We start from the raw sequence: 23,822 nt of genomic DNA, 5'->3' as shown, positions 1-23,822 counted from the left end.
CATACATGAATGCCAGTCACAATTTGTCCATCACAAAATTACAACTCCACTTTGTGGGAGTGGAATATGAAGGTGAAAACCCAACTGATGCTGATATTGTGTGTACTTACAGACGGTGAACCAACTGGCCCATGCTCTCCACCAGGATGAGGACCTGGATGCAGGCAGCCTAGTCTGTGTCATGTGGCCTAAAGCCAAGTGTGCTCTGCTTAGGGATGATCTGGTGCTTTTAGACAGGTTAGACCCACGTTCACAGCATTTTAAACCAAATTGGGAGGGTTGTATGTAACTGTAGGTATTGTGAAGTTGCATGACACAGTGTGTTGTAAGATTATTTCATTTATGTATTTAATTAAACCTGTATTTTATGAGGTAAGACATAGCTGATAATGAAAACACAACAGAGTTTAGACAACTTTCTGAAGTAATAAATCATAACCTCGTGGCCTCTATATGAGTGCTTTGTAAACTTTATACTTACAAAGACGAAAATTTCTCTAGGCTCAAACGTGTAGCCACTGCAGCGTATACATGCAATCTTTCCAACGCTGTTTCTGCCGTACTGCCAGTCTGTCTTCCACCAAACCATCAAAGATTGTCTATATGCGAGATGAACACTCGCTCCAAAAAATAATCAAGACGATCTTTTATGAAAAAGTGTTTCACTCCGATAGCTTTTTAACCATTGCCCTTCAACAGTTTTTAACCTGAAATCAACTTATTTATTTACATACCATGGACTTATTTGTAACCTTTTAACTATTATGAAATTATTAATGCCTTCAAAGGCATGACAATACATGTTTATGTTATGTACGGATACCGAATCATGTGACCTAAATATGAAGAAGGCAGTGGAAATTGATAGGACTTGGAAACATCCCCACAATTTAATCAGTTGTTCCTTGTACATTTCCAATGGATAAGTACTGATAAGTCAATTTGTACTAGGATCACAATCAAGTGAACGTTATGTCAGCAGGCAGCTGATGTAGCGTTGGCTTGGCATAGTTAGTTACGCTAACTTGCAATGATACAGAAATCTTTAACAGATCCGTGGATCCAGACTCTGAACCGCATCACTGACAAAATCTAATCACTTGGTCCTTGTGTCATTTCTGACCTTCCCTGAAAATTTCATCCAAATCCATCTATTTTTGAGTAATGTTGCGCACAGACAGATTAACGGAAGGACAGACATACGCTGATTGTCACATAACTCTGCCGCGTTCCTTGGCAGAGTATAAATCCTACTTATGACAGCATGACAGCCTGGAACATGCCAGACACTTGTCTTGCCTGGAAGCTGCCATCCAGAACTGTAAATGGCTTATTCTACATCATGTTTTCTCCTCCAGCCCAGGTATAGATGTTACTACAGAACTGGACAGCTGGATTGACAAGTTCTGCCTGGATGCGGACGTGTTTGTTCTGGTAGCAAACTCGGAGTCAACCCTGATGCAGACGGTGAGATATGACTACAATGTGCTTCATCCACAAGCTGTCAGTCAGCCACAGAATGGTTCAAATTTACCTTGCATTCAACTAATACCTTTTTAAACCGTTGCAAATTATTTCTACAGGAGAAGTCATTTTTTCACAAAGTCAATGAGCGCCTGTCCAGTCCCAACATTTTCATCCTCAACAACCGTTGGGATGCCTCTGCCTCAGAACCTGAATATATGGAAGAGGTTAGTCAGTTTCACGGTGGAAAAACATCTACACCCGTAAACATATGTGTTTGTATGATATATGCATAAACCCCTGGTATGTGGCTATTTAACCATTGTTGCAGGGATGTCTTTTCAAGTTTTGTTTGTGTTTTATCTTAATTCATGGTTTTCCAAGCACCTAAAGCTGCCTCCTAGCTGCTGGGTGTTGCGTTTATGTTTTGAATGTCCTTGACAATGGCAGACCGCATTAAGTTTTGTGGTGGTTGGTCGAAGTCTTGGCTATGCATACCACTGAGTAACTTTGATTCGGGAATGTGATATTATCTGTAGATAAGCAGATTTTCATTAAATGAGGCCTTTTTGGTGCAGTTTCATATATGTTTTGCCTCTAGGAGGTGCACTGAATTGTGAGCAGATATGTAGCACAACATGGAAGTGAGAGCACCGCTCTGTTTATTCAGATGTGGAAGTACAATAAAAATATAAAAGTATACCAAGAGCATAGCGTAGGACAGGAGGTGTTTTCATCCCTAAGGAGAAGGAGTCATCCGGCTGTAGCCAGTTTCGGGTGATTTCTCTCCTAAATATCGAGAGAAAGATTTTCTTCAGTATTGTAGCGCAGAGGTTGGCTAGTTACTTAGTGAGGAATGGTCTGATAGATTCTACAGTGCAGAAGGCAGGGATACTGCAATTTTCTGGGTGCTTGGAGCATACTAGCATGATTTGGCATCGGATTCAGACGGTTAAGAGGGACAAGAGAGATTTGAATGTTGTTTTTAGATTTGGCTAATGTGTTTGGATCGGTGCAGCACAGCCTTATTTGGAGTTCCTTTCGCTACTTTAAAGTGCCAGAGATGGTTGATAACCCGGTGAAAGCATATTTCCAGAACATCTGATTATGTTCAAGTACAGGAGATTTTACAACAGGTTGGCTGGATTGGAGGTTGGTATTGTGGCGGGATGTGCGGTTTCACCGTTAGCTTTCACAATGGCTATGGAGGTAATTATCAGGGCTTCCAAGTGGGTCGTAGGTGGGGAGAGACGGCAGAATGGAATGCGTCTTCTGCCAGTTAGAGCTTATATGGAGGATATGACCCTTATAACTGCAACAGTGCAATGTACAAAGAGATTGTTAGATCGAATGAATACGAATCTCAAATGGGCTAGTATGAGGATCAAGCCTAGTAAATCGAGGAGTATTTTGATATACAGAGGGAAAGAAAGTGATAAGAAATTTTCCGTAGATGGTGAGGAAATTCTTATCATTAGGGAGAAGTCAGTCAAGAGCTTAGGAAGGTAGTATAATGTGGACCTGAATGATAATGAACAAGTTGTGCAATTTAAAACAGATGTTGCAAGAGGGCTGGATAGAATATATAAATCAGGACTCAGGAAAACTGAGGTTGTGGTGTTTGGCCTGTATCCTAGATTAATGTGGCTAGTGTCCATATATGAAGTCCCATTATCCATTGCAGAGAGAATGGAAAAGCTAGTTAGTTCTTTTATTAGGAAATGGTTGGGTGTTGCTAGGTGCTTAAGCAGTGTAGCTTTGCATGGGAAAGGGATACTTCAGCTGCTGGTATCTAGTCTAACAGAGGAGTTTAAATGCACCAAAGTTAGGACAGCTCTTACTCTCTGGGAGTAAGGACATTTTATTGAGCAATGTGGTTCCGAATCCTACCAGCGGGAGGAAATGGAACCCAAGAGCAGTAGTGCAGGAGTCAAAGGCAGCTCTTAGGCATGCAGAAATAATAGGTCATGTTCAGTTTGGCCGGGGAGGCTTGGGGCTTGGCCCAGGCAAACCAGCGTGGGACAGAACAGGTCCAAAGGTGATAAGAATGCTTGTACTGAAACAGATGCATAGACAAGAGGAACTGTTAAGGGGGCAAAGGCAGTTGGTCAGGCCAAACAGGGGCAGTGGTTGAACTGGGAAGGTGTTGAGAAGAGGAAGCTTCGCTGGAGGGACCTGTGGAGTATGGAAGAAAGCTGTATTAAGTTTCTAATAGGGGCAACATACGATGTGTTACCAACTCCCCAGAACCTGAGACTCTGGGTAGATGGCGACCAATCATGCCCGTTGTGCTCAGGTACTGCAAGCTTACAGCATATTTTGTCTGGTTGTAGAATTAGCTTATCACAAGGCCGGTATTCATGGTGACATAATCAGGTGCTGAGAAGCTTAGCTGCAGGAATTGAAGAGAGGAGAAAGCAGGTGAATTCTGGAGGTTCTAGTAAGGAGAGGCTAGTTGTGATTCGAGAGAGGGAGATGGATATGGCCCTAAAGTCAGGAAGGAGGCAGGGATGTGACCACCTGGTAGGAGCTTGTGATTGGGAAATGCAGGTAGATTTAGAAGGAAGGCTTGTTGTTCCGCAACAAATAGTGTGTACTAATCTGAGGCCAGACATTGTTTCATGGTCTGTGAATGAAAAGATTTTATTGAGTTAACAGTCCCATGGGAAAATTCAGTGGAGGCAGCTTCTGAGAGGAAGAAGGCTAGATATGCAGAATTAAAGACAGAGGCTGAGCAGAGGGGATGGAAAACTAGAGTTCGCCCAGTTGAAGTAGGGTGTAGAGGTTTTGTTGCAGAGTCAGCTGTTTCACTTTTGAGGGAGCTGGGAGTTCAGGGGCAGAGTCTGAGGAAGACTGTGAGGGACATGGCAGATGTGGCTACTAGATCTAGTCAGTGGATATGGTATTGTATATGGTAGTATAATCTCTGTCTGTGGTGAGCTTGGCTGAAGTAGTGAAGTATGTTAGCAATTAGTGGATAGCATTCACATGTAGCACTAGCAAGTTTGGTGAGCTGGCTTGTATAGTTTCTTTGGCAGTAGGTTTCCTTTGGACATGGTAGTAGTCTTGCAGCTAGCATTAGTATTTAGAGTTAGCACTAGCACGCTTGGAGTTTACAAGTATGGTTTCTTTGTCAGTTTTTAGTAGTTGGCACAAGGTATTCAGCATCATGCATTAGCTAACTGGTAACATCGGCACTGGTCACTACCTGGAGCATCTCCTAAACGGGTCTGGGTCAGGTGAACGTGGCAGTGCTGTTTGGATTGTGTAGAAGCAGTGTGAACTGGCACTAGGAGCTGTGAATCTGAGACACCAGAATTCACCGCCTAGCCTCCTGGAGGTGTTGTGGGACTAAACAGGCCAAACACCGCTGACGGGAGGTTTCCACCAGATGACCACCAGAGATGTGTTAGGAATCACTGCTCACTGGTGTGTATAGTGATAAGTCAGGGATCCTAGGTCATTCATTGAGTGCTCATCCTTCTTGTTTGGAGCACAAGTGTCTTGTGTTTAAACTAACTTTTGTTGCAAAATAACAACAAACACTTACCTACTTGCTTGTTTAACACCATTAAACAAGCAGCTTGATAGCCATCAGCACTGCTGTTTCTGTTGGACCACCTGGTTTCACCACCATTAACACCTGGAGGCAGGTGATTCCATTAACAACTGTGAGCTGTTGTGACTATAAACATCTGAAACTCTCCATTAGCTAGTTAAACTGAAGAAGCCTTTTCGATGAGAAGTGAAATGCATTCAAGAACCTAAAAGAGACATCCAATTACTTTTTTTACTGAAGCTCCTAGGTATATTATTATTCTGCTGGTGAACCAGCCTTGGATGAGGCAGGTAAACTCCGTATACTTTTTCTCCATCACTAGGAACAGCAAAAACTGCTTTTGAACATTCTTGAACGCATATACCAACCTAAATATATTATTAATGGAAAGAAATGTCAGTGTGTCTAAAGGGGATTCAGCACTCTTTGAAATTACCATTTCAGTTTTCTCTGCTGCTCTTAATTTATGGGCTAAATGATAGTGATCAGCTAAAATACTGAATTAAACCAGACTGAGGCACTGTGTCACATCCATTGCTGACAGTTGTGTCGAGAGAGGAGGTGTGTCCCCATAGATTTTCCCCTCAACTGCATAGGTCTTTGCAATTCATTTTCATTAAAGTGTTTTCTTCTTCTCTCAGGTCCGCAGGCAGCATATGGATCGCTGCACCAATTTTCTGGTAGATGAGTTGGGTTTGGTTGACCGAGCCCAGGCCAGTGACCGTATCTTCTTTGTATCTGCCAAGGAAGTACTCCAGGCTCGAATGCAGAAGGCTCAAGGAATGCCTGAAGCAGGTACAGACAGGGATCAGTGTAGAGTTTGACAGAACTCCTATGATCTGGAAAAATCATGAACCACAAAAAGTTTTCAAATGTTTTTGAAAAATGGGAAGATATACACTAATCAGCCACAACATTAGATTCCCCTTGTGCTGCCAGAATGGCGCTGATTTGTCAAGTCATGGACACGGCACCTCTGTGGGTGTCCTGGGAAGTCTGACACTGGGACTTGAGTAGCAGATCCTTTAGGTCTTGTATGTTGCTGAGTGGTGCCTCTGTGGATTGGTCTTGTTTTTACTGATCCTGCCTCAATGCTAGATCAGATTGGGATCTGGGGCGGCCAGATCAACTCCTTAAGCTCTTTTTCAACAACCTCAAGTTGTTTCTGAGCAGTATTTGAAATGTGGGCGCATGTTTTGCTCTGACAGGCCACTCTTGTTAGTTGAGTGCTGTTGGATTAGATTATATTGGATTCAGCTTTATTGTCATTAATTCACATAGTAAATCCATATCACTTCCTGCAGTTTAAAGCTTGTTTAGTCACTAGCAATAGTTTATCTTGATGACCATATTATTTTCCCGTTTCAGGTGGTGCTCTGGCAGAGGGATTTCAAGCCAGAATGTTTGAATTCCAGAATTTTGAGAGGCGATTTGAGGTAAGATCGTCATATGTGCAAGGACTAGCGATAAAATTTTAAATGATCTTAGCAAGTTGCTAAATTCAAATGCACTGAAAAATTTCTAAATTTATTTATCAGTTAAGCTTACTTTTATGGTCATGCTATTTATCGCTGTGACAATAATAACAGTTTACACCTGACTTGCGCACCTCAGTTGTTTCTTAGACTTCAACACTGATTGCAGGCAAGCATTTTTCCCCTGCTTCAGTGTATTCATACCTAGCTTTGCTTAAGATATTCTGGGAATATTCCTGACCTAGACACAAGTGACAGAGATGACTTGACTAAGAGGCAAACAAACACATTTCCCCGCAACTTTGTCTTTCTTTAAAAAATGAAAATCAACTTGTGTAATTTAGGCCTGAATTGGCTTTTATTTCAATTCATTTTCAATTCGTACAATTCTAATTGTATAATGCCAAATTCATAATGTGAGTCATTTCAGTACAATTTACATAGTTGAATTCAGACTTTAAGAAATTTATTTTCCTCCTTTAAGTAACATTTGTATATTATTTATTGTGTAACGTAATTAGATGATTGAGATACCAAGTTATTTCAGCAGGGATTTATGGTCACCTCTTTTTCTTGAGTTGATGTTTGGCTTATCTACTATGTGGTTGCCACATTTAGGAGTGTATCTCACAATCAGCCGTGAAGACAAAGTTTGAGCAACACACAGTCAGGGCCAAGCAGATCTCTGAAGCCTTGCGCCGCATCATGGACTCTGTGCACATTGCTGCTCAAGAGCAGAGGTGAGTCTGGCATTAAAAACATTAAGCGTTTGTTTACTTCTTGTCACTCGTTTTCGAATATGTAGACCTAGTCCAGAATTGTGGAAGTTTTCTTTTGCCTTATGATTTTGTTTTGTATGGATATGTATGTGTATCTATCTCTATCCACATCCAGTGATGGGATGCCTGGAAAAAGAATTCAGAAATAATTTTCATTGTGATAAAGCCACTATCTGCAGTTTGCAGTGAAATAGTGCTAGTTTTGTGTGGTATACTAGAGTACACCAACAATAGGTCAACACAGCTTTTTAAAAAACAGTCACTGCTAATATGCAGCAGATCTTCTCCCTGCACAGACCTCCATTTTTCAATTTTTAATGGTGTGTATGTGCGCGCAGAGTCTACTGCCTTGAGACCAAAGAGGACCGTCAAGACCGCTTGGAGTTTATAGACAAGCAGTTGGACCTGTTAACCATGGACTGTAAGGCTAAAATTAAGAAGATTACTGAGGAAGTGGAGAGACAGGTGAACGCCAATGTAACATCACACATACCGGTGTAACAGGCCAGATTAAACAGTACCAGTATACAGTGGTCCTTCGTATATCGCGGGGGTTACGTTCCAGACCCTCCTGCGATTGACGAAAAGCCGCGATATAGGGACCATATTGTAATCCTTAAATATTGGTCGACTCGCTCATCTCCAGGGCTGTAGGTCAGGCTGGTTACAACTATTTTGCGTTTTTATGCTCATGTCTTTTGCTGTCTTCCATGCTAAACATCCCCAGCAGGGCAGGACAGTTTTCTGCAGGTTTTATTCACCGCTCAGCACAACAAACATGGACTATTCTTACTGGCACAACATAAATAAACACAAAAATAAAGTAAATGCAAATGAACACAATCATACACAAATCCGATACTAGAATAGTTTATTATAACTCCGCCAAGGAACGCGGCGGAGTTATGTGACGATCAGTGTAAGTTTCTCTGTGAATCTATCTGTCCTGTGCAATATTACTCAAAACAGACCAATGGATTTGGATGAAATTTTCAGGGAAGGTCAGAAATGACACAAGGACCAAGTGGTTAGATGTCGGCAGTGATGCGGCTTATAGTCCAGATCCACGGATTTGTTAAGGATTTCCCATTGCGAGATATAGAGGCTGGGACGGCGTCACTGTAACCATGACAACAAGTGAACGCTGCCTCAGCTCCCTACTGACGATCATGTGATCCTACTACAAATCTGCAGTTGCTGACTTATCGGAATTGATACAAGGAACGATTGATTGATTGATTAAATTGTGGGGATGTTTGAGTCCCATCACATATGTCCCGCTACATATTTAGGTCAGACAGTTCAGGCACACATGCATAACACACGTCTGTGTTCAGCGCCAGGTCAGACAATGAACAGTCTTGGCGGAGTATTGCATTCTCTGACTGTTTTTCTTGTTGATATATATTTTAAGGCTTTATAAATCCTCCCCACACCTCACATCACCGCAGAGCAACACTATGCAGCGATCATACGTCAGTGTGAGACGGACAGGCCAGATACTGAATGTTGCTATACTAGATGCACTATACTCAGGGGAGACGGAGGAGACTGACTACGGTCCTTGAGCCAATCAGAGCCCAGCACTGTACGCTGGTCGCTATGACTTAACTGTTGTGCTGCAATGCACCATGGGAGTTCGGGGTGGTGGAGGTTTAAATGTCATTATTGTGGTTTATGTTAGTGTTCCAGTGTTATTAGTATTTATGTTTTATTGTGTTTTTGTGGTTTAGTCAGCCCAGTTAGTTTGATTAAGTGTTATGTTGTCAGGACCGTGAGTGTGAAGTGTAGTGTGTTTGATGACTTCCTGCCACATTTATACTGTACTCTGTGTCAAAATAAAAGCCCTAGGCAATTATAGAGTTCCTAAAGCGTAGGTACATGTTGTCTGGTGTTAGCTTGTATTGCAACTTGCCACAGTAAGAACTACAGAAAAAATATCTGTACTAAAAAATTCCACGATATAACGAAACATGGGCTGCACAGTGGTGTAGTGGTTAGCACTTTCGCCTTGCAGCGAGAAGATCCCTGGTTCGCGTCCCGGCTTTCCTGGGATCTTTCTGCATGGAGTTTGCATGTTCTCCCTGTGCATGCGTGGGTTTTCTCCGGGTACTCCGGCTTCCTCCCACAGTCCAAAAACATGCTGAGGTTAATTGATCATTCTAAATTGCCCGTAGGTGTGAATGTGAGAGTGATTGTTCGTCTCTGTATGTAGCCCTGTGACAGACTGGCGACCTGTCTAGGGTGTCCCCTGCCTTCGCTCGAGTCAGCTGGGATAGGCTCCAGCCCCCCCCGCAACCCTAGTGAGGATTAAGCGGTGTATAGATAATGGATGGATGGATAACGAAACATCCGCGTAACCAAACCCAATCCAAAAATCCACGATATAGTGAGACCGTGAGAAGTGAACAGCGATATAGTGAGGGACTACTGTACCCCAGTTTGTACCCAGGTATACTTCAGCCTAGATCAAATTTATACCTCGGGGGCTAAAATAGCCTTGTCCAGAATATGCCCTTCCAGGCTGAAATACATCCCATGTAATATGAGATTGCATCAATAAAATAAATTTAATCTGTAAGCACAAATCAATGAAATTAAGTCAAACATTTTAGGCAAAAAATACTATGGGATATTATGCTGATGTACTGGTTTATTTATGAAACACAAATCAAGCCAATCTTAATTTAAGCACAATACAAAAGTAATATAAATAGATATTGTCCTGAAATCAATTATACAGTAACAATTGAAATTAGCAACAGCCATATACTTTGGCCAGTTGTTTAATCTGGCTTGTTACACCAGTTCTACTGAACTTTCCTTCTCAGCTGCAGCTGTTCTTTCTTAAATCAGTGGTGATTTATGAGGCAACAGACTGGTGAAATGTAGTAATTTACACTCTTACAAATCAAACCTAAAAAACAGTCACATCAAACAACAACCCAAATATTTTTAAGCTTATTTTCAAGTTCAACATGTGTCACAAAAGAAGTGTAACAGACACTAATGCTCTTTGCTCATGTCCAGGTGTCTAATGCCATGGCAGAAGAGATCAGGAAGCTCCATGTACTGGTGGATGATTTCCACATGGACTTCCACCCATCACTAGTGGTGCTCAAGGTTTACAAGAATGTGAGTTGAACCTTCATATATTCAACAAAATGGTTAATACAAGCTTCATTGAACAGGCTAAAATACATGCAAGGATACGCTCTGTAGGGGAAGCATGCAAAGTTTCCTGCCTTTTTCTATGCCACTTCAGGCACCTCTGTCAAAGTTCCCCAACCAATGAGAATGCCAGACATAATGTTGACAAATTAAATCATCAATCTCCTTGCAGGACTGTTCTCTTTATTTCTGTCAGCGTTCCATCTGGGCAGTTACTCTATGGGCAGTTAAACATACTGAATAAAGTGGTAGAGCATTATTTCACTACACTCCAGCAGCCCTACTCTGATTATTAACACATATAATGTATTCATTTCTTAAAATTGGCACCTACAGAGGACACATTTTGTTAATTTTTTATGTGAAAATAATTACAGTAGCAAAAAAGATGTTCTTAAGGGGTCTTTCTAATTGTCTAGTTTTTTACTTTATGATAATAATTGGCCATAAAATGTGACATAATGTTCATCTACGTCACGAAATAGACAAACACAATCTGTTTTAACCTAGCAATACACAAATAATTATAGTCTTGCGTGCCTTATTTGTTACATTGCTTATGTTTTTATTAAGCTTTCTTTTATTAGAGACCTTAAAACAAATAAGTGGATACAAATACAAAAATCAAAAACACATGAACAACGACCTAACAGCTGAATAACAATCCTTGACAGTCAACAAGTGGCCCAAAAAATAAACATACAAGAATACAAAAAGGCCTTATGACACAACCAAAGATAAAAGATCCAGTGGACATTCAAACCACGGAGGAAATGTTATAGGGCAATAGTACAAATGAGACACACAGTTAGTGCTTTGAGTGGACATATACATCACGCACTGTCCACCTTGCTGGCATAAACCAGTGTGCAACAGTTTACATCGACTGTGTAACAGCTCAGTCTCTGCATACATAATTGCAGTTGAGAGTCCTTTAAGGCTTTAGGTGTGTTTTTTTTTTTTTTTTTCTTTGCAGTTTGTGATGATATCCTATGTTGGCTATGGTTCGGTCATTTTGTGGTTCTAACTCAGCAGTTTTGTAGCTATACATGTAAGGAAACTACAATACTTTGACTTTTCTTTGTTGTTCGTTCTAGGAACTCCATCGGCACATAGAGGAGGGTCTGGGCAAGAACATGTCAGAGAGGTGCTCTACCTCCATCACTAATGCCCTGCAGGCCACACAGACCGACATGATTGGTAACACTTGTCTGGTTTACAACTTCTCACAAAAATCTACCTGTCCACTGTTCTCACTGCACAGGCTCCTGTCCATTTTAATGTGCTATGGGAATAATGCCACAGACTTCATTGTCAAGGTTGACTGTAGCATGTGCATGTAGATTTGTGACTTAAGACTTTTACTTTGCTTTTTTTTATATGTAATCATTTTCTTAGTGGAAACTCCTGTGTAACTAAATTGTATATCAGTGACATCTGTGTTAAAGTCTGACTGAATATTGTCTTCATCCACAAAGACATACTAAAGTCTTTGCTGTCCATATGTGTGTGCAGATGGTCTGAAGCCTCTGTTGCCCAGCCCGGTCAGAGAGCAGGTGGACAAGCTTGTTCCTCGTCAGTGCTTCAGCCTTAGTTATGACCTGGCCTGTGACAAACTTTGCAGTGACTTTCAGGAGGACATCGGCTTCCATTTCTCTCTGGGCTGGACCATGCTGGTCAACCGTTTCCTGGGGCCCAAGAACACTCGACGGGCACTCATGGGCTACAATGACCAGGTAACACCTCCAAGAACGTACAGTCTCCTTCCCAGACCTGTCGATTCATCAGTTTTCTGACAATGAGTCAGTGAAATATTTAGAGAGCATATTTGCTCCAAAAGGCTCAAATTCCATGTGGAAATTAAACAGGAGTAAGCAAATGTGAAAAGGAAACCAAGGACTTTTATTCCTGTCGTAGCCGGCGTGCTCTGGCTTCAAAACAGTGTCAAAGTAAAGGTTGTGGTTTATGCAGTCTTTAGATCTTATGGAGAACCTGCTGGTCAAAGATCAATGTTCCTTGACATCATGACAATCAAACGTCTAATTTGACTTTTTAGAGGGTCAGACTCATTCCCTTGTGAGGTTATTTGGCAGATGACATACAAAATAGATTCAAAACTTTGTGGGGTTTAGGCAGGGACATTTTCATGTTTCTCTGTTAAACTGTGTTTCGGTGAGGTTTGTACAAACATCATTTTCAAGTTGGATTCAACATACTTTTCTAATTGCACAAGCATATTTTAAATTGCTTGTTTAAATTTAGACTGTCTATGACACTCTGAACCAGGCTTTGCACTCTGCACTGCTATCAGCTGTTGTCTCCCTACAGGTTCCTCGGCCCATGGCCTTGACTCCAGTCAGCACCAGCATGCCTCCATTCCCACAAAGCTCCATGACCCAGGAAGAGCTTATGGTCTCCATGGTGACAGGTCTTGCTTCACTTACCTCCCGCACTTCCATGGGCGTCCTTGTAGTTGGCGGTGTGGTGAGCATACACACACACACACACACACACACACACACACACACACTACACATTACACATTAGACCAGTCTTAATTATTAACATTTCATTAATATCTGAAGGTTTTATGGTCAAAAGTGATGAGTGAAAGAGCAAAAGGTGAGATTTAACAGCTGTGATGGTAGCTAGTAAGTGGACCTCGAGTAGTGTTTTTGTTTAGATATTTGCTGATCTAACGGCTGACTTTTGTTGAATTGAGTTTCTTTAGTTTAGCAAATGTTGACCCAGGGCCTGTTCATTATACACAGGAGCAAGTAGCTTTCAGTTCAACTTAGAATGAATGCAATTAAGTTAAGGTGATGAAAATTTTGAATCGGTTTGCATTAAAATGGTATTACACAGGAGTATATTCACTTTTGTTGTATACTGTATATTAACAGCTGCCAAAGTATTTTTGTCAACCCGTTTTAGCATTTTGCTTTATTCTAAATCCTGACTGAAACTTTTCAAACAATCCATTTCTGAACAGATAATCATGTAATTGGCTTGAAACAATGTTTTCAAGAATTTTGGAAATAAAAGGGAAGTTGGATATGGGTCTGTAGTTGGCTAAAACACCTGGATCCAGAGTAAATTTTTTGTTTTTTTTTTACAGCAAATTTAAAAGGTTGTAGCACATAGTCTGTTAATAAAGAGAAGTTGAATATATTTAATCCTGCAGTGTTAATTAAAGGAAAGATGTCCTTGAACAATCTAGTCGGGATGGAGTCTAAACAAACATGTTGCTGGTTTAGAAGAATTAACTATTGACGTGAGCTCTGAGAGATTTACAGCAGAGAAACAGTCCAAGTCTAAGTCTGGTTCTATGGATGCTTTCAGAGCTGCTGCGCCTAAAGACATGTTAAGGATTTTTTCAAATCTAATATTCAGAACTTTGTGAAGAAGGTCATGAAATCTACTCTGAGAGTTAAAGGAATAAAAGGCTCCACAAGCTGGGACGCTTTGTCAGCCTGGCGACAGTGCTGACAAGAAACCTGGAGTTCTTATTTTTCTCAAAGATGAATAAAAGCAGTTCTTGTCCTACAAATAGCTTTTTTATATGTCATTAAACTTTTCATACAAGGTGAAATTCTTCTGAATTTGTAGAGCGCCACTGTCTTTCCAGTCTTAAGAGGGGCAACAGTGTCGATTGATGTAGTCAGCAAAGCTGCAGTACTATCGAGATTGTCCATCTGTGTGGGACTAATTTTAGAGAAGCTGTTCTCCATTGTGTTGGCATATGGCATTGAAGTAAACAACAACAGAATCCTTCCTTAAATTTAGTAAATGTAAATGCATGATCAGATAAACATCTGCTGTAATGGAACTTTCTGGTAAATGTTCCATAATCCGTTATTGTCAATTCAAATGTTATTGAAAAATTATCAGACAAAATGGAATTTTGTTGAAAAACAGTTAAAAGTTCAATTTCTATTCCATCTGTCAAAACAAGATCAAGGGTGTGGTTAAAACTGTGAGTTGGTTTATTTACATTTACTCCAATGAGCTAAATGCAGAGTTGAGGCTGTCCTTCTCTTCATCTATGTGGATATTAAAGTCACAGACTATAATGACACTGTCTGTACTGAGCACTGTCAGCCAAGAACTCTGAGAATTCACATAGGAACTCAGTAAGGGGCGCATGGTTGATATACAACAACTAACAGATTCTTGTTTCTGTTACTTTATATCACATATATAAAACTTGTGCATTTCTGCTGCTACAACTATGATATATCCCATGATTTTGATGCTCAAAGTTGGGAATAGAAAAAATTATGCTGGTCAGAAACACCTGGAGTGGATGTGAAATTGATTTGGATGCAGTTTTTAACAGAGCTCAAATGTGTTTTTTCTACCCTGAAAATGTAACGTTACTATCTCCTGTGCTTAAAGCATGATAGAGATCGACAAATGAATACTTTTTTCATCCCCTTGGGGAAATTCAGTAAATAATGAGGGTTAAAAAGTTCTTGAAAATGATACAAATTAGAAACTGCAAATTTCAAACCCACCTCCATGTACCTAAGCACCTGTAACTCTAAAAATATTCATAGTATGAAAGTAAACTTTTCTTGAGTTCGTTCAATATAGAAAAGATATTGTCCACACACACACACACACACACACACACACACACACACACACACACACACACACACACACACACACACACACACACACACACACACACACACACACACACACACACACACACACACACACACACACACACACAGAGAGACACATGCACACACACACAAAAATTCACTCTGAGGAGGTCAGATGAGAACTTATTTCAGATTTTGTTGATGTTTGTATGGAATAGCCCATTACTTTTCACTTTTTTTAGGCAATATTATTATGTACCACTAGGTGAATTTCCTCTGGGTGTAGATGACACCTTTTTGTCTTGCAAACCAGCAAAGGTATTTGAAGCATATCTGTTAAAGAGTTGGACAAATAGATATGTGAATATAATGAAAATCTGCTTGTCAGTGTGTTTAGACACTACAGGAGGAGGGTTCAGCCAAACTGTAAACTGTCTTTGTACAGATCTGGAAGGCAGTGGGCTGGCGTCTGATTGCCTTGTCAGTGGGTCTATATGGGCTTCTCTACATCTATGAACGGCTCACCTGGACCACCAAGGCCAAAGAAAGAGTATTCAAGAGACAGTTTGTGGACTACGCCAGTGAGAAACTGCAACTCATTGTCAGCTACACTGGATCCAATTGCAGCCACCAAGTCCAGCAGTGAGCATGTCAAACGACCACACATTCTCTTGGACAGTTATTACCATGCACTTCAAAAGACTGTTTAGAACCTAGCATGACTTTGTAATCAAATATTAAATGCAAATTTTTATTAAATTTTTTTCATCAGACTGTTCTTGTAATGTTTTGTAACCCAGTTTGTGTCTCTGTGATTAACAGGGAGTTGGCAGGTGTATTTGCTCAGCTTTGCCAGCAAGTAGACATCACCCGTCAGAACCTTGAGGATGAGATATCTCATATGAACAACAAGATCGAGCAGCTCGATAGCTTGCAGAGCAAGGCTAAACTGCTGCGGTAAGTACCTCACCAAATTCAATGTACAAACAGCCAGACAGGAGGACAGTTGTGCTCGATGTTACAGTAAAGCAGTGTTTCTCAAATAGTGGGGCGCGCCCCCCTGGGGGGGCACAGAGAGGAGGAAAAGGTCCTTCAACACGGAACTAATTAGCTGAACTATTGTTTTAACGTTGGCCTGTTTTTCGCGGCGTACAACAATACTGAAATTGTGCTGACCCCATAGACTGTATATGCCATAGATATAAATAATAATAATAATGATCTTCTGTATATATCTATGGTATATGCACTGGCCGTTCAGACTCCGAAGTACAGACTCCTGAGAACGGGAGAACGCATTGTTAATGTGCAGTCGGAACACCAGCGTACTTGATCACGTCACATACTCGGCTCATCTCCTCCGATTATTTTTACCAGCAATGTCAAACATATGGCCTGTGGGCCAAAACTGGCCCACCAGACGGTCCATTTCGGCCCGCGGGACGACTTTACAAATGATAAAAATTACAACAACATTAACTGTAAATTTGTAAAGCTATAAATTTAAAATAATTTCTAGAACTTGACAAGTTGTTCTGATCATGAAGTAAAATACTAGATTGTTCAGTTGCAGATACCTGTGACTGAATGTTTTGTGTTTTTGTAGATAAACTGTTATCTGGCAGTTACAATGCATGTGTAAATGATGAACTGAGGCATAATAGGCTACTGTTGAAATTGAACTTGTTTTCCTTAAGAAATTTCAGGTTCATAATATTTTGTAAAAAGATACTTCATTAAATGTGAACATTTTCAGAATTTACTTTTTTTTTTAACTAAAACAAAGGGGAAAAGTTGGAGCTGTGGTTATTTATAGGTTATTATGCTGTGATTTTACTGGTGGGGCCCACTGGAGATCAGATTGGGCTTTATGTGGTCCCTGGACTGAAATGAGTTTGACACCCCTGATCTTTACTGTGAAAAACAACAAAAGGGAATCAGATAAAATACCACAGCCCTGCATATTCATGTTTTCACAGTTTTTATATATATATGTATATATATATATATATATATACACACACACACACACACACACACACACACACACGCAGTTATTGGGGGGACACGAATGTTTTTTGTCCTCTGAAGGGGGGCCCGACAGAAAAAATTTGAGAACCACTGCAGTAAAGCAATAGGGGGCATAGTCAACCCTTCCAAGCTTATAAACAGACTGATGGCGTCCTCCCTCACTGCAGTGGTAAAAACAAAAGCGCTGTGTGGCATGTTCAATTTGTGCCCCAAAAACCAAAGAAATTAAGGAATATTTTATTTGTGTCATTGTACATGGAAGTCCAACAGAAATGTTTAAATTATGAACTGAAGCTAGATGAAGAAAGTCTTTCATATCTCGGAGTGTGATTTTGAAAAACTTTTTACTTTGTTGTGTTTTTTTTTCTAAAGCTCTATATAAGCTGTCAGAAGACTTGACCCACAATGTACTGTAGATCAGACTTCTCCAGGTCTATCATGACAGTGAACTTGTGTCTGCCTTTAATCAGTGCGTTTTCACTTTTCTTTGAGACGTCCATCAGCAATCTTCCCAAACAAGAACTTCTAAAGAGGGGGTTTGTGACAAAAAGGGCTGCTGTAGTGATTGACTAAAGCCCAGTGTAGGCACTTTGTGTCTAAATTCACAACTTTTACTCTTGGTAGAGTTGTTCTTGAAATGTTTTTGGGTGTGTGTTTCTAGAGTTGTGGATTTTACTACTTGGTGGGAACCAAACCAATTTAATGAAGATTAAGATTTGGCTTTAGGGTTCAAATTGGGTTAAGAACAGAGTTATGGTTACACATTCAGTTGTGATGATCAAGGTTAAGACAGTTCAAAGATAATGAGACAAGGATGTTTCTATGTTTGTCAGGAACAAGGCGGGATGGCTGGACAGCGAGCTGAACATGTTCACCCAGCAGTACCTTCTGCACAGCACATAAACCAGGCAGAGCATCCACAAAGAGTCTGAGTTCCTCTTAACTGTGCCACTTTAAAGTTATGTAAATTTGATTTTGTATATATACTTTGAACACTGGACAAGTCTCATGCTGAAGGAAGACAGTCCACACGGGGGAATGGAAAATTTTGGCTTATGTAAGTAGAATATGAATTGAAGACATTAAATAATATTTATTTCTATATGCTGTAGTGTATTTTAAAAATGAAGCTTTTTTTCTCTCCTAAGAATTAAGTTTTCACAAATGACTTTGCTTGAGTTGGTGTTTATTTGAATTATCCCTGGGAAAGAAACAATTGCATTTACAAATGTTTCTTTCCCAGGGATATTTCAAATTACATTTACAAATAGAAATGGAAACTACTTTCACTCTTAAATCATAGTTCTGTGAGCAGTACTTAGACCTGACCTATCCTTTCAGAATGTTTTTGTTGAGACTGGAGTACAGTACCTGCACTGATGGAATTATTATTATTATTACCACCACCACCTTTTTTTAACCAGGTTTGTCCCATTGAGATCCATGATCTTTTACAAGAGAGAAATGGCCAAGAATGGCAGTACATACAGTTAAAAACAACCGTTTTAACACACAATAGCATTTAAACATAGACATAAAATATACAAATAATTTAACAAGATTAGTTAAAATAAAACATTTGCTCTCAATTAAAAAAATTGCATTCCAAAAGCCTGCATATGATTGGATTGATCATAGCCTTAAATGCATTCAGAGATCCCAGACTTCAGATTTTGAACTCTGACAGCAAAATGCTCCATGTAGTTGGAGCAGCAAATCTAAAAGCATTCTTCCCCATTTCTGTTCTGACCTCAGGAGCAGTGAAATGCAGAAAGTCCTGCGAGCAGAGGCCGTAGGCCTTACTATTCCTGACAAAAAGAGATGATAAATAAGATGGGATCATCTCAAGAATAGCCTTATAAATCAAGACATACCAATGTATAAACCTGTGGACATGTGAAGAGGGTCAATTTACTTTAGAATACAAGATGCAGTGATGTGTTAAGTCTCCACAGTTTGTAATAAACCTCAAATCGCCATGATGCACACTATCCAGGACATGGAGGCATTGAGCGGAGGCATTCATACATAACACATCACCATAATCAATAATTGGAAGAAAAGTTGACTCCATCAGTTTTAGTTTCATCCTAGAAGAAAAGCAAGACTTATTTTGGAAATAAAATCCAAGTAAAAGCTTCAGCTTCTTTGCAATACGCTGAATATGTGCCTTAAAAGACAGGTGGTCATCAATCAAGAACCCCAGATATTTAAAAGTAGATGCAAGTTCAATTTGTTGACCATTACTGGTAACAATGAAGGACTGAATTGATCTTGCTGATTTTGAATTGGTGAAAAACGTAAGTTTTGTTTTATCAGTATTTAGAAGAAGTCGCAATTGGCAGAGTTGTTCTTGCACTCTATTAAATGCATTCTGCAGGTGTGCAAACACTTCTGCACGCGTGGGTGCAAAGCAACAAATGACTGTCGTCAGCATAAAAATGAAAGACTGCATTTGGGATATTCACTCCACTATCGTTTATATACAAGGTGTGAATATCAAAGAGCCTAGTACTGAACCCTGTGGTACACCCTTGTGGACAACCTGAACATCAGAAGAAACCTTCTAACTGAACAGCCTGGGTTCTATATTTACGATAGTTTGCAAACCATCCTACTGCATGTACAGAAAACCCAGCTGCGGTAAAACGTTCAGTAAAAATGTCATGGTCCACGGTATCAAAGGTCTTAGAAAAGTCTATAAAAAGAGAAAGACAACACTGTTATCTAAAGCTTCTGTTATATCATTTCTAACCTTCAAGGCTGCAGTGGTAGTACTATGTTTTTTGCGAAATCCTGACTGGGAAATCGATAGGATAGAATTAGTGACCAGGTATTTTTTAACTTGTTCACTAACAAGGAATTCAAGTACCTTAACCAGAACAGACAATTTAGAAATAGGCCTATAATTTAGAATGGTTGGATCTTCTCCTTTCAGGAGGGGGATAACAAACGGAGATTTCCAGACTTTGAGAATTACATTGGTCAACAAACTAACATTAAAATGTGACACAGTGGAACAGCTACAATTTCAGATGCCAGATTTAAAAAGAGAGGCTCCAAATTATCTGGTCCTGGTGTTTTTTTTTTTAGGATCAAGGTCTTTTAGAGCTTTAGCAACCTCTGCTGTAGAAAAAGGGGTAAAATCAAAAGCCTGAACAGGGGCCCTGTCAACCAGTGGAGAGTCATTAGAGGACTTTTCACTAGATGAGGGTTGATTAGAGGGTTTTTTAGATTTAAACAAAAACCCAGAAGAAATAACATGTCTGTTAAAACAATTTAATATGTCTGTTTATTTCATTTACTCTGCTACCATCACTCAGGGGGAGATTAACCGAATTAGAGGTGGAAGACAAAGATTTAATTGCTTTCCAAAATTTCTTTGGATTTTTCAGACATTCGGTAGTCATGGACAAGTAAAACTCAGCCTTTATATTTCAGAGAAGAGAGTTACATTAATTTCTTAATTGTCTAAAGTAAAGCCAATCAGTTTCTAAACCTGATTTACGTGCTCTAGCCCGTGCAGAATTTCGTTCATGCAAAACTTGTGCTAGTTCAGCTGTAAACCATGGGTTATCACAAGCTTTAATTCTGAATTTGTGTGGGGGGGCATGTTTATTAACAATATGACTTAAACTTTCATAAAAATAACTCCAGGCCAATTCAACATCATCAAAAAGGGCAATCCTATCCCAATCAGAATGATAAAGATCATGCAAGAAAGCCTGTTCAACAAACATTTTCATACTGCGCTTCTCTACAAATCGTAGCTTACTTTTAGGAAGCGCTGTGTCTCTCACAACCGCTATCACACAGTGATAACTCACATCATTTGGAAAGACATCTGATGTCACATATTTGGAAGGCATGTTGATTAAAACTAAGTCAATGAGTGTCGATTTCTGACAATCTTTGAATTTGGGTCTAGTAGGGGAATTAATTGTGTAAGATTAAGAGAATCACACTGTGCTTTCACATCAGCAGACACTGGCATCAGTCAGTCCCAGTTTAAATCACCCACCAAAGGTAGTTTATTGTATTTAAGCTGTGATTAAAAACTTCACAAGGGAGGACAGTGCACTTTTGGGAGCAGATGGTGGTCTATAACATCCCACCAGCATAATATGGTGATTTTTCGATAATTCTATTTTAAGAGCAAGCAGTTCAAGCTCTTTAAATACTGACCCTTTAAGCACTAAATTAACATCGAAATTATAAATTGCAACTCCGCCCCCTTTTCTTGGACGATCAGTACGATAAACATTGTAACCATTAATACAGATATCCTTATCATGCACAGATTTTGTGAACAAGGTTTCAGATAGAACAATAACATCAGCATTTGTTGAATTTATCCAGACCTTTATCAAGTCCGTCTTGTTGAGAAGACTCCTTCCATTTATATGAATTAATCCAAGACCAGTTCTAGATTTAAAATCTGCTGGGGTGTAACACTGTGCCGGTGTTCCAGGGCCTGGATTAGTCTCAACATTCCCTGAAAGCAATAACTAAACGTTTAAGCCTGATGCTACAACGTTTTACATCAGACACTTGACTGGAGGAGTAAACATTAGCAGTAGAGATGCTCACCCAAAACAAGGAGACAGCAGAACTGAAGAGTCATATCAGAATTTAGCAACCACTTAGATATGTTCAAAGACACCAAAACCCTTTGCTTATGTGAAGTTTTAAAGAGTAGTTTTGCAACAACTCTTGTGGAGGAAAGTCACATTTTCATGGGCAGATTTGTGGATTACCCAAGCTGCTATATCCTCCTGAGACGATGTTCTAGAAGAAGGAGGAATGCCACACGTGGGGCCACGACCCACCTGGTCCACACAAGGAGATAAAGTAAAATACAATAATTAGCGACATTGTAGAGGAAAAAGTACAACTGTAGGCTTTGCTGGAGGCTGGTTGAAGCAGGCCACAGGCTGCAGAGCAGGGTGGATGAAGCAGGCCACAGGCTGCAGAGCAGGGTGGATGAAGCAGGCCACAGGCTGCAGAGCAGGGTGGATGAAACGGCCTTCAGGCTCACAGTTCCAAGAAGCTCCAAACAGGCAGCAGCCAGCAAACCAGACCACAAGCAGAAGGATCAGGCTGGAGCATACAAGGCAGAGCAGCCTTCCAGTGTAGAAAAAGCATGAACAATCCACAGGCCTTCAAGAGTTGTCCATTCATTGGCAAAAAACCTTAGGTGAAAAATGTTCAAAAATACTAAAGCAGACTCCTAACAGAGACAAAAGACATGTTGCCATCTTGGATGGTGGGAGGAGCCCAAAGACAAAGTTCACTTTAATAGCATCCAAAGTAGAAACTGCCTGTTCAGCTGATGTGTCAAATAGCTTTCACATTTGTAGTTCAGTTTTTGAAAGAATCAGTACTTTCCTAAAACTGTTGGTCACTGCAGTCTTTGTCAGTCGGTAAGATTTTCTAAGCTTTGGAGAAGCACACGGTGTTTGTTAGCAGACAGTTATTAGTTTAGTTCTTTTTGGAATTTTTTGACAAGAAGAAATCAGGCAACTGATTCTGGCCTGGTCTTTTCTGGGCACATGCAAATTGTTTTACAGTTCAGGTCATTGCCAAGCACATATCTGAGATCATTTAGAAACGGTGTCATCACAGTGTTGGAGAGTTTGTCCACCAGAGAGCTAGTGTCCACATGGTAAAATGTCCCTGTCAGCACATATCCTGGTCACATGTCTAATTACCAAATTTATGGGTTTCTTATCAATAATGTCAGTGGTATGTTTTTATGTAAGCGATGGCTCAGATTGAGCTGATTTGTCATTATTTTTTCTTTCAAATATCACTATCAGTATAAGACGACAAATTTGGTATGTTCCCTACACTGAAGTAAAATGAGGATGTGCAGCTTTATTTTCTAATTAAGCTCAAAATCCTAAATCCCAAAATTGTGTCAGACCTCAGAATATCTTTTATGTGGCGCCAACTATCTTCTGTACAATGTTTTACATCTGAAGTGAACACTACCTGTATCATCACTTCTCAGAGCATTTGTTAGGGGGAGTAACACTTTTGTTTGCACAGGATGCAGATGTGGGCCAGCCTGTTACTGACCCACAATCATGGTCCACACATGTCACATACATCAGTGTCTCACACACAAATTTGTGCATATAATGTAATTTTAAAAATTAATTTTTCAATTGGAAACTGAGGGGGAAATGCAGAAAGTGAATCAAAGTGAATGTGCCTGAATTTTCCCACTGTGACTGTGAGTCATGGTTGATGTGGCCATGCTAGAAAATAAAGCCATACGCACGTACAAATACTGTGTTGCCAAATGAGCAGGTAGGCTGCTGGACACATTTCATTCAGAGTGAAATCATGAATTTTATTCATTTGCAGGTTTTTTTTCTTCACAAACAAATGTAAAACAATATAATATTTTTTTGGCTCCAGAAAGTTGAAAGTACCTGCATGCAGTGACTGTTGTAGTTTGTTGTCCTTTTAAAATGTTTAAATGTACGTAAAAATAAAGGTTATACACTACTGAAAAAAGTTTGTTCTTCGAATATTTAATTGTAGAATGGTTTTTGACTGATTTCACCAAACACTGATTTGTTAGCACGAACGCACCATCCATTATTCATCCCACTGTAGCGAGTGTGGACTTAGTAACCATCTAGTGTTTAGTCGTAACAATTCAAATCAAAAATAAATTTTAAAAAATACTCATCAAAATATACTTGAAGTACTACAAGTA

The 23,822-nt window shown here is 39.9% G+C and overlaps 1 protein-coding gene across 1 annotated transcript in view; it reads left to right on the top strand.

The window, feature by feature from the left end:
* The window catches only part of mfn2 (mitofusin 2), a 32,011-nt gene extending 8,394 nt beyond the window's left edge, over positions 1-23,617 (top strand). The window contains exons 5-18 of the mRNA XM_023298565.3: positions 113-237; positions 1,359-1,467; positions 1,584-1,691; positions 5,665-5,818; positions 6,392-6,459; positions 7,117-7,238; positions 7,616-7,742; positions 10,308-10,412; positions 11,546-11,648; positions 11,964-12,184; positions 12,777-12,932; positions 15,507-15,703; positions 15,884-16,018; positions 17,926-23,617. Of these exons, the coding sequence (XP_023154333.1) occupies positions 113-237; positions 1,359-1,467; positions 1,584-1,691; positions 5,665-5,818; positions 6,392-6,459; positions 7,117-7,238; positions 7,616-7,742; positions 10,308-10,412; positions 11,546-11,648; positions 11,964-12,184; positions 12,777-12,932; positions 15,507-15,703; positions 15,884-16,018; positions 17,926-17,995 (1,800 nt within the window). The 3' untranslated portion in view covers positions 17,996-23,617. The remainder of the gene's footprint in view (positions 1-112; positions 238-1,358; positions 1,468-1,583; positions 1,692-5,664; positions 5,819-6,391; positions 6,460-7,116; positions 7,239-7,615; positions 7,743-10,307; positions 10,413-11,545; positions 11,649-11,963; positions 12,185-12,776; positions 12,933-15,506; positions 15,704-15,883; positions 16,019-17,925) is intronic.
* Positions 23,618-23,822: the final 205 nt, after the last annotated feature.

Source organism: Amphiprion ocellaris, chromosome 8, assembly GCF_022539595.1.
Source record: "Amphiprion ocellaris isolate individual 3 ecotype Okinawa chromosome 8, ASM2253959v1, whole genome shotgun sequence".
NCBI classification, from domain to species: Eukaryota; Metazoa; Chordata; class Actinopteri; family Pomacentridae; genus Amphiprion; species Amphiprion ocellaris.
Note: the sequence above shows the minus strand (reverse complement) of the source record. Positions and strands in the feature narration are given on the sequence as shown.